Source organism: Arachis duranensis, chromosome 5 (genome assembly GCF_000817695.3).
Source record: "Arachis duranensis cultivar V14167 chromosome 5, aradu.V14167.gnm2.J7QH, whole genome shotgun sequence".
Classification (NCBI taxonomy): Eukaryota; Viridiplantae; Streptophyta; class Magnoliopsida; order Fabales; family Fabaceae; genus Arachis; species Arachis duranensis.
Genome location: NC_029776.3, coordinates 30,103,228 through 30,115,377, shown reverse-complemented (window position 1 = coordinate 30,115,377; position 12,150 = coordinate 30,103,228). Strand labels below are relative to the sequence as shown.

The following is a 12,150-nucleotide window of genomic DNA, read 5'->3' as shown; positions in this document are numbered from 1 at the left end:
CTGGAACATAGTATTATGTTTGGTGGCTAGAGATTAGACAGTTAAGTCGCATCTTCGCATCTGCATCTTCTTCTCCTCTTTGATGCTCTCTCTTGTCTTCTCTTCTCTTGTGTGTTTGAAGTTTTCTTCTCGTTTATGGGTTTAGGAATTTTTGTGAGTTATGGGTGGTCTTCTCTTCTTGTGCCTTATACTTGTTTTTGTATTATTTTGTATGGTTTCTATGATTACATTATTTGTTCTATGTTTTTATGATTGTTCTTAAGTTTGATTTACATTCTGAATAACATGTTTAGGATTCAATGAATTAGCATTCGGTTGTTTTCATTTCTTTCTAAATTTTGCTTAAGAGAGATACAGATTTTAATAATTATTAAAATGAGGTATAAAAATTATTGATGACCTAGAGTGTTTTTCCAACAATGAAACGTTCTAATTTGTAACAATCTCAAATAATAGTTTTTAATTTCGTTATATTTTCAAGATGAGAAATGCAGGAAACTTGTTCCTGATAATGCAACATCCAAGAGTGAAAAGTTTACAATGTGGAATTACTTTGACATGGGATATGGAAGTCTAGCATGCAGTGTGAAAGAAAGTACGAAGTTGTATTTTCACAGCTTGAGAGCTCCACATATTGAGAAAGAAAAGAATGAAGCAAATGAAATTTTCACTGACTGATACAAAGTCACAGGGCATGGCATAGTCATTAGCAGAGAAACATGCTGAAAAAGAAGGCACAAAGATAGCGAAGTTGGCTTCACAGAAGGCTCAGTGCGTGATAGGTCCCATGATATCTGTTGGATGGGACTTCTATAAGGCAGTGTACTATGGTGGGAATGATACAGAGGGTGCAATTAGGGAAGGTGGCTCTTTTTTTGGTTCATTTGTTGGTGGCTTCTTTGGGGAACAAAGGCTTGGCAGACTTGGTTTTCTAGTGGGAAGTAGGAAGTTGGTTTGGTGGTAGAATTGGCCTAATACTCTATGATACTGTTAATGCAATCCATTTCTTGATCAATCTTAGAAATTGAAACTTTTATATTTTAAGCAATAAGTATAAAAAACAAATTTCATTTCACTACTTTATGTAATTTCTCTTTTAAATTCTTGTCAAGGTTAGGATAGAAGATATAAGGGGAAAGCTAAGTATGATAAGAATTTGTTAGCAATAAGATTTTATTTCTTAAGTCCTACTCTACTGATGATTATGTATTTACAAATGTTGATGTAAAAAAAATTTATGAAGTGTTGGCAATAAAAATTTATGATGATGATGCGTTTTATTTCTCAAGTCCTGCTCCACTAATTTTATTTATTAGCAACAAGAATTAATTAGCAATGTAGTTCAAATTATTTGGCAGAAGCCAATATATCATTCATTAAACCCATGACAACATTTTATTTAAAAGTAAAATGTTCAACAATTCAATGTTCAACAAACCAGCCAATCTAATTTTATTTATATGATTGTTTTTACAATATGTTCATATGTCTAATACAATCCAATGCTCTTACTAAAATTTAAAAAACAACACTAGAACTTAATTCATAGTGTAATACCTTCACCACTAGAATGTCACACTTCCAGTTGCGCCACTCTGATAGCGAGGATATTACGACTACTTCTATATTTTACTAGTAGGAGCCTTTACCTAAAATCCTTAGAAAATTTTCTTTTAAAGACAATATTTTTTTTGTACAGTTTTGTTTTCTTCTAAAAATAAATCATATATATATAAATTCACATCATTAATAGCATTCTTTATTTACAACCATAGTCTATACAAATAATATACAAACATATATTATGATTACAAATTCCTATCCCTCTTTATAAAAGCATAACCAATAACAAAGGCGAGGAAAAATAATAATAGATACAAATTAATCCTCAAAATAAACTATTGCACGTCCAATGCTTAGTAAGCTTTTCAAAGGCTTCCTTGTACATTTCCTGAAAAATATAGGATTGTAGAGAGGTGAGAACCTAACCCGAAGGTCCTCCGTAGGAGAAGGGAATAACACAAATTTAATAAAAATAAATGCATCTGATCAACGCACATCTCAGAAAAGTTTAATAAAAATAAATGCATCTGATCAACGCTCCATTACAACCTAAGAAAAGACCTTATGATATATGTATGCATGCATGAAATAATTGTTGATTGTTAGATGAAAAACAAATCTTGAAAAGCATGATTAGGGGAGAATTGAGTGAATCAACCCTAAACACTTGAGCGACTAGAGTGCAAACACTTCCAGTGAGGGTTCGATTGCTCAATTAGATGTTTTCACCTATGGTCATTACTTTTCGTGCAAGTTTATAAAATGTTTAATAACTCAATTGAATTGTGGTTTGGCTTGGTTGTTAATACCTTTAGCCTTTGTTCATATTTGCTTTCTTGGAAGTTGATTTACTTTGAACAAGCAATTGCATTTATTTAGATAGTTGCATGTAGGTAGATTGCATTTAGTTAGTTTACAGTTCAATAAATGATAGTATCCTTTGTTTCTTTCTTGACTTAAGCATGAGGACATGCTTGGTTTAAGTGTGGGGAGATTTGATGCACCACTATTTCGTGGTACATTTTGTGCTTAATTTGGGTGAATTTTATCTACTTTTCCCACATTTATTCAATGAAATGGCATGATTTCATGATTGTATCCTAATTTGTGCTTAAGTGTGAAAACATGCTTTTTAGGCCTTTAATTGATTAATTTTGATTCACCTTTGATTCCATTAGATGCCTTGATGTGTTTGTTAAGGGGTAGATCAAGGGAATGAAGAGAAAAGCATGCAAAGTGGAGAAATCATGGAAAACTAAGGATTTGGGATGCTGAGATCGACGTGCAAGCACAGCAGACGTGCACGCATGAATTTGAAGGTGCATGGCGACGCGTACGCATACATAACGTGTACGCATGGATGGGAAATTTCCAAACGACGCATACGCATGACCTATGCGTACGCGTCGATGCTCACACGTGACTTCATTAAAGTGAAAATGCTAGGGGCAAATTCTGGGCTTCCCAGACCTAAATCCAACTCACTTCTGAGCCTATTTCATGCAGAAATCAAGAGGAGTCAAGGAGGGGGGGAAGTGATAATTGAATTTTGGAGGGAATGCTTTAGGATAGTTTATAGAGAGAGAAGCTCTCTCTTCTCTCTAGAATTAGGTTAGAGGTAGATTAGGATTTCTTAGATCTAGGTTTAATTCATACTTTGATTTACTTTTTCTTTACCAATTCTTGTTCATCCACCTTTGCTCTCTCTAGTTTAGCATTCAATTCTTGTAAGTCTTTACTTTTATGTTGATGCACTCTTGTTCTTCTATTTTTCTTTAATGCAATTCATGTTTTGATTTCTCTTATTGCTTAATTGCTTTGTTGTTGTTGATTTTCTTGCAATTAGTAGTTGTAGATCTACTTTTCTTGCAATTTAACTTTGCTTTCCTTTTATACCTTCCAAGTGTTTGATTAAATGCTTGGAAGGATGTTAGAGTAGATTTTTGTGTTCTTGTCTTAGGATGGTAACTTAGGTGAACTTGAGTTGCTAATGTCCAAGTGTTGATTATTGGTGTCCATTGACTCTAGCTTTCCCCAAATTAATTAGTGAGAAGGTTAGGACTTATGGATTAGGATTAGTGTAGCTCATTTGACTTTCCTTTATTCGTTAGAGGCTGACTTAATGGGATTAATCTTTACAATTATCATATTGTGGTTAGTGACAAGGACAAAGATCCTTGACCATCATTCCTTGCCAAGACCTTTTTACATTTGAGTTTCATTTACTTTCTTGCAATTTATCTTTCTTGTCTCCTATTCAAAACCCAAAATACTTGTCCCATAACCAATAACAAGAACACTTCCCTGCAATTCCTTTGAGAGATGACCCGATGTTTAAATACTTCGGTTATTATTTTTAGGGGTTTGTACTTGTGACAAACAATTTTTTTTGTATGAAAGGATTGTTTGTTGGTTTAGAAGCTATACTTGCAACGAGATTCTATTGTGAAATTCTAAACCATCAATTTTCTGTTCATCAAAATGGCGCCGTTGCCGGAAAATTGCAAATGTGCGCTTGTTATTGGTTATTGTATATATGTGAATATTGTGAATATGTTTGCCTTTTGTTTCTTAGTTATCTCTTGCTAGTTTTAGGATTTGATTTTCTTATTTCTTATTAGTTCTTATTTTTATTTTCTATTTTCACTATGAATTCTCACCCTTATGGCTATGAGTTTGGTTACAACTATGTTGTAGGAAGAGGAGATCACAATGAAAATATACATCAAGGATGGAACAATCAAAGGTGGGAGGAGCCTCAAGCTTATGATCATTCTTCATGGCAACAACCTCCGATTTCCTATAGGTATAATTCCTATCCTAATGCATGTCAATTCAATGGCTATGGTGAATTTCCTTGTGACTATCAAGAACCACCACCATATGCCTATGAGCCATATCCTCAACATAGCCATCAACCATACTCACAAGCTCCTTTCCACCAAACACTTCCATATGACCCTAATCCACATCTACATCCACCATACCAACTACCTTTTGAGCCATATGAACCATATATAGAACCACCATAATATCAATACTCCCAAGAACCACCTCAATATACACCATCACCACACCCTCACCAAGAAGAACCACTTCCTTATTATGAACCCTTTCTCCAAGATAATGAACCCTTCTATCCACCCAAGCCCCAATAGATGATTCTCTCACTTTGCTTCTTCAAGGGCAAGTAGATATGCAGAGGAGTGCACTAGAATGCGTGGCTACCTTGACTGAGTTGGTAAACCTATTAGCCTCCCGATGCTTAAACACTCAAAGCAGCCCCATGGCCACAAATGGGGGATCAAATGAAGAGCATAGCATAAAGGAGAGATTGGAAACTCCAATGGAGAATGAGGGATATTACTTTGTGTTAGAACAATTGGAGGAATCGATGATTATTGAAGAAGAGGAAGAAGTGGTTGAGGATTTAGGAGATGCAGAACCTCCATGGGAATCTAGAGTTATAGAAAACCCCTCCAAGGAGATTGAATTTGATGTTGAGGAGGAAAATGCACAACCTCGAAAGCAATTTTTGAATGGAAACTTGGAAGGAATGAAGCAAGAATTTTGTTCTCTTGGTGATGAAGACAATGCATCGAACCTTCTTGGTGATGAACCCTTTGAACTTGAAGAACCTTCTCTCGGTGAACTTGAAAGCAATGAGGAGGTAGATTTCTCTTATGATTTGAGTGATGGAGAAGAGATAGATGAAGTTAATGAACAAAGGATTTAAATGGAAAAAGTTTGTAAAGAGGTGGAGGTAATCAAGGAAGAACACAAGGGAGTAGAGCTTGCAAGGACGTTAGAAACACCCCTCCCCAAGCCATCACCATCCATTCTTTCATTCGAGTGGGTAAATCTCTCATCTCTAAGCTTTAAGATCCCACTTGAATATGGGATACTTGAGACGGATGGGCAACTTAGAGCTCTTTGCGGCTTTAAGAGCAAAAGGGAGATGGTTAGTGGTAAGCATTGTAAGTCAAAGTCCATGATGGTTATATGCTTAAGACTTAAAAGTAAAGGTTGGTGTAGAGCTAGATTGCTTGGGTCTAGGATGGTGCTTGGTCACTTCATTGAGAATTCATCTTGCTTACCACCCAATTGGAATAATGATGATCAATTTGAAGATGGGTATAGAAACAAAATATGGGATCCAGGAATACATGAGGATCAATTTTGGGAGCCCTTAGCTTGTGAAGAACTCCAGCAAAGCTTGATGGCATTAATTTTGAAGAATGGAGCTTATTGGAAGTCCAAGCATTGGTGGATGTTCAAAGATGGATTCAAACACAAGCCACCTTGAAGAGGAGCTCCCCATAAGCCCAACTTAAGGACAATAAACAAAAGTGCTAGGTGGGAGACACCTCACTGTGGTAAAATCTTTTCATTTTTTCTCTCTTGTGTATATATTGATAATTGGTTTAATTTCATGTTTTGTTTAGTTTGTTGAGTTTATTTGGTAGTCTAGTATGTTAAATAAGATTTTATGGTGTCTTGGTAGCTGTTTGAGGGATTTGAATTCTTGGTTTGGTGCAAGAACTTGAAAAAATTTTGAAAAATAGAGCACCAATCCACATGTACGCATTACACACGCGTACGCGTGGATCCAAGTTTTTCGACCATCCACGCGCATGCGTACTCCACGTGTACACGTGGATCCAGAAGTTTCACCCCTCCATACCTTTACCCGAGAGTTGTGCCTGACGTGTGCTAGACTTGTGCCTGAGGCACAAGTCAACCCACGCGTACGCGTTACACATGCATATGCATTGTCGCTCTCTGGTTTGCCATGCACGCATACGCGTAAGCCACGCGTACACACCGCTCCTATTTCACCTCACCCACGTGCACGCGTCACTCCACGCGTACGCGTGGCTTGCCTTGTCTCAACACTTTTCTTTTCTCATATTCTTTCCATTTCTTTCCTTCTCCTTTCTTCTTCCCTTCTCCTACCCCTCATCCAACACTACCAAATACCAATTATACTCATTTCTTTTAATTAGTTAGTTAGTTGTTTAGTTAGTTTAATTCTCATTTTATTTTCTCTTTTTCTTTGATAAGTGTTGGATTATTAATCTTGTTTACTGTTTATTGTTGCTAATCACTGATAAGATGTTATTTTAACATCATTGTTGTTAATTTTAATTGTTGGATTCTCTTGTTGAGGTTACAATTCATTACTTGGTTTTGAATTTTTCATGCTTAACTTTTGTGAATACCAAGTGAATGACATTGCCTTTAGAGCTTATTAAATCTTTTTGAATTGCATGATTTGGCCACCATGTGATTTGAATCTTCTCTTTGATTAGGCAATTTCTTGATGGATGTTGAGCATTTATTTTAATGCATTGTGTTTCATGATTATTTGTATCCATATGTTTTTTAGCTTGAATGCTTTCATGCTTCTTTGTTGTTTGTTTAGTTGTCCTAACCTACAAGTTAGAAGTATTTCAAGCACACTAGAATGAGTAAAGTTCATGCTTCTTTTGTGACATATATAGCTTTTTATACTAGTGTGTGTTCCAGACCGCATGCATCTTAGAACCTACACACTTAATTCATTAATGTCATACTAATTTACTCACTTCATTCTAGTGGTTTTTACCCATTCCAACAATATATGCTTCCTTGCTTTTGCATTTACTTTTTTTACTATCCTGCCTTCTACTTTCAGGATGAGTTATCTTAAGCAAAAATGGAAGTGGGAGAAAGAACATGCAGCAACTGGTTGACCTACTAGCTGAAGGTGGCAATCCGGACAGTCGCCGTATCCCTTTGCTCATCTTTGGATGCACTGAGGACAGTGCGAACTTTTAAGTGTGGGGAGGTCGTCCGACCAATCGGCGTTTTTGGGTGACAAATTTCTAATCCTAACACTTTTGCATTTCATTTTTTAGGTCTTTTAGGATTCTAGTTGTATTTTCTTATTTTGCATATATATATATATATACACAATAAGCTTTGTCAAAATGATGAAATTTTCTAAGAAATTACTTATAGGGCACTCCAATTGATTTGAGTGAAAACTTTTCATTGAACTTGCTTGAATTATATCTTGTGAAACATGTTTTTGAGCTAAGAACACAAGCTTGTGAGTTTTAAGCCTAATGGTGTGGTTACATCTTATAACCACTTATTTTTCTTCTTGTGTGCATTATTCTCTTTCTATGATTGTGATCTTTAATTTGTTTGATTCTTTATGTCTATTATTTTGTGTATACATGCATTTATATGATTGAGACCATCATTTTATTTATCTCACTTACCCAAATAGCCTTACTTTTATCTTCCATTGTTAGTCAACTTTGAGCCTATGATTAACCCACTTGTTCTTAATTTTAGCACATTACAAGCCTTAAAGCGAAAAATAATAAATGTCCTTAAATTGGATCTTTGATTAGTTTAGGCTAGTGAGTGTGTGTATCATTCAAGTGTGGGGAAACTTGGGACATTGGTTGAGGTAAAAGGGCATTTTTATTTTTGTTGAAGATATTGGAAATTGGGTACATGCTCATGTGTTAATTAAATGTGAAACAATATGCATTGATGCTATTGTATATGCTATATTGTAAAAAGAAAAAAAATGAGAAAATAAAAAGAAAGAAAATATATATATATAAAGTGAAGTTCAATAATAATCAATGCATATGGGTTGTGAGCAAAAAAGAGAACGCATGAGTATATGAAAAAGTGAAGAATGGGTAGTTAGGTTAGCTTTGAAATTGTATAGGTTGTCATATAGGCTAAGTGGAAAGTTTAAGTTGATCAAAGATTCAAATCTCAAGCTCACTTGATCATATGCATCCTACCTTGACTCTAGCCCCATTACAACCTAAGTAAAGACCTCATGATATGTGTATGCATGCATTGAATAGTTGTTGATTGTTAGATGAAAAATAAATTTTGGAAAGCATGATTAGAGGGGAATTAAGTGAATCAACCCTAAACACTTGAGTGACTAGAGCGGATACACATCCGGTGAGGGTTCGATTGCTCAATTACATGTTTTCACCTAGAATAATCACTTCTCTTGCAAGTTTGTAAGATCTTTAATAACTCAACTCAATTGTGGTTTGGCTTAATTGCTATTGCTTAGCCCTTGTGCATATATGTATTCTTGGAAGTTGATTTATTTTGACCAAGTAGTTGCATTCATTTAGATAGATTGCATTTAGATAGGTTGCATATAGTTAGTTTATATAGAATAAATGATAATACCCTTTGTTTCCTTCTTGGTTAAGCATGAGGACATGCTTGGTTTAAGTGTGAGGAGATTTGATACACCACTATTTTGTGGTACATCTTGTGCTTAATTTGGGTAGATTTTATCACCTTTTCTCACATTTATCCAATGAAATAGCATGGTTTTTGTTATTCTCCTTTATTTGTGCTTAAGTGTGAAAACATGCTTTTTAGGTCCTTAAATTGGTGACTTTGATTCACCTTAATTCTATTCGATGCCTTGATATATTTGTTGAGTGATCTCAGGTTCATAAGGCAAGTATTGAATGGAAGAAGTGAAGAGAAAAGCATGCATAGTGGAGAATCCATGAAGAAACAAGGATTTGGGATGCTGAGATCAGTGCACGCGTGAATTTGAAGTTGCATGGTGACGCGTACGCATACATGATGCATACGCGTGGATTGAAAATTGCCAAGCGACGCGTACGTGTGATCCATGCGTACGTGTCGATGCTCGCTGATGAGCAGATATTTTATACGCTTTTTGGTGGTATTTTCATGTAGTTTTTAGTATGCTTTAGTTACTTTTTAGTATATTTTTATTAGTTTTTATGCAAAAATCACATTTCTGTACTTTACTATGAATTTGTGTGTTTTTTTTGTGATTTCAGGTATTTTCTGGCTGAAATTGAGGGACCTGAGCAAAAATCTGATTCAGAGGCTGAAAAAGGACTGCAGATGCTGTTGGATTCTGATCCTCCTGCACGCGAAATAGATTTTCTGGAGTTAAAGAAGCCCAATTGGCGCGTTCTCAATTGCGTTGGAAAGTAGACATCTTGGGCTTTCCAGAAATATATAATAGTCCATACTTTGCCCGAGATTTGATAGCGCAAACTGGCGTTTTAACGCCAAGTTTCTACCCTTTTCTGGCGTTAAACGCCAGAACTGGCATAAAAGCTGGAGTTAAACGCCCAAACTGGTACCAAAGCTGGCGTTTAATACCAGGAATCACCTATGCACATGAAAGCTTCAATGCTCAGCCCAAACACACACCAAGTGGGCCCCAGAAGTGGATTTATTCACTATCTATCTTAGTTTACCCATTTTTTGTAAACCTAGGTTACTAGTTTAGTATAAAAACTACTTTTAGAGATTCATTTTGTATCTCATGACATTTTACATCTGAATTTGTATCTTCTACGGCATGAGTCTCTAAACCCCATGGTTGGGGGTGAGGAGCTCTGCTGTGTCTTGATGGATTAATGCAATTATTTTTGTTTTCTATTCAATCACGCTTGTTTCTATTCCAAGATATTCATTCACACTTCAACATGATGAATGTGATGATCCGTGACACTCATCACCATTCTCAACTTATGAACGCGTGCTTGACAACCACTTCCGTTCTACCTTAGATTGAGTGTGTATCTCTTGGGTTCCTAGTTCACGAGTTTGAATGCCTCTCCTGACAACAGAGTGTTCAAATCCGTGAAACCAGAGTCTTCATGGTATAAGCTAGAATCAATTGGTAGCACTCTTGAGATCCGAAAAGTCTAAACCTTGTCTGTGGTATTCCGAGTAGGATTTGGGAAGGGGTGACTGTGACGAGCTGCAAACTCACAAATGCTGGGCGCAGTGACAGTGTGCAAAAGGATCAATGGATCCTATTGCAGCACGAGTGAGAACCGACAGATGATTAGCCCTACGTAACCCGTAGTCGGACCATTTTCACTGAGAGGACAGATGGTAGCCATTGACAACGGTGATCCACCAACATACAGCTTGCCATGGAAGGAGCCTTGCGTGCGTGAAGAAGACAACAGTAGGAAAGCAGAGATTTAGAAGACAAAGCATCTCCAAAATCTCAACTTGTCCCTCATTACTGAATCACAAGTACTTTTTATTTCATGTTTTTTATTCTTCATAAACAAAAATAATTTTTATCATTAATCTCCTGACTAAGAGTTACAAGATAACCATAGCTTACTTCAAGCCCGCAATCTCTGTGGGATCGACCCTTACTCACGTAAGATATTATTTGGACGACCCAGTGTACTTGCTGGTTAGTTGTATCGGAGTTGTGTGGTCATAATTCCGTGCACCACTCGCACGTGACTTCATTAAAATGAAAACACTGGGGGCAAATTCTGGGCTTCCCAGGCCCAAATCCAACTCATTTCTGATGCTATTAAATCCAAGGATTGACGGAGTTAGTTACCAATTAGCACATAGTTTAGTTTTAACATGCTTTAGTCAGTTTCTAGAGAGAGAAGCTCTCTATTCTCTCTAGAATTAGGATTAGGTTTAGATCTAGATCTACTTCTTCTACTTCTTCTCTTTTGCTTTGATTATCCTTTTTCATCTTTAATTGCTCTCTTGTAGTTGTAGCATTCTACTTCTCTTGTAATTCTTTTGTATTGTTAGTTGTAGTTTATGAATTCTTTTGTAGATCTACATTTCCTTTCAATGCAATTTATTGTTTTCTTGTCCTTTGATGCTTGCTTTAGTTTTCTATTATTGATCTCTTGTCTTGATTAGTTGTAGTTCCTTTAATTCTTGCAATTTATGATGTGTACTTTTATTGCCTTCTGATGAGCGGATAATTTATACACTTTTTGGCATTGTTTTTAGGTAGTTTTTAGTATAATCTAGCTACTTTTAGGGATGTTTTCATTAGTTTTTATGCTAAATTCACATTTCTGGACCTTACTATGAGTTTGAGTATTTTTCTGTGATTTCAGGTAATTTCTGGCTGAAATTGAGGGACCTGAGCAAAACTCTGACAAGAGGCTAACAAAGGACTGCGAATGCTGTTGGATTTTGACCTCCTTGCACTCGAAATAGCTTTTCTGGAGCTACAGAACTCCAAATGGCGCGCTCTCAACGGCGTTGGAAAGTAGACATCTAGAGATTTCCAGCAATATATAATAGTCTATACTTTATTCGTGATTAGATGATGTAACTTGGCGCTCAACGTCAGTTCCATGTTGCATTCTGGAGTCAAACGCCAGCAACACGTCACGAACCAGAGTTGAACGACAAAAACACGTTACAACTTGGCGTTCAACTCCAAAAGAAGCCTCTGCACGTGTAAAGTTCAAGCTCAGCCCAAGCACACACCAAAGTGGGCCCTAGAAGTGAATTTTTGCACTTAGACTTATTTCTGTAAACCCTAGTAGCTAGTTTAGTATAAATAGAACTTTTAACTATTGTACTAGTGTCTAGTCTTTTGACCATTCGGTCTTTTGATTATGTTTGGGGGCTGACCATTCGGCCATGCCTGAACCTTCATCACTTATGTATTTTCAACGGTGGAGTTTCTACATACCATAGATTAAGGGTGTGGAGCTCTGCTGTACCTCAAGTTTTAATGCAATTACTACTATTTTCTATTCAATTCAG

The 12,150-nt window shown here is 36.2% G+C and overlaps 1 protein-coding gene across 1 annotated transcript; it reads left to right on the top strand.

Annotated features, from left to right (window-relative positions):
• Window positions 1-375: 375 nt before the first annotated feature.
• Window positions 376-964, top strand: LOC107488992 (uncharacterized). The gene is made up of 3 exons (XM_016109776.1): window positions 376-380; window positions 495-595; window positions 714-964. Exons 1-3 carry the CDS (start codon window positions 376-378, stop codon window positions 962-964), a joined length of 357 nt encoding a protein of 118 aa, XP_015965262.1.
• The last annotated feature ends 11,186 nt before the right edge of the window (window positions 965-12,150 follow it).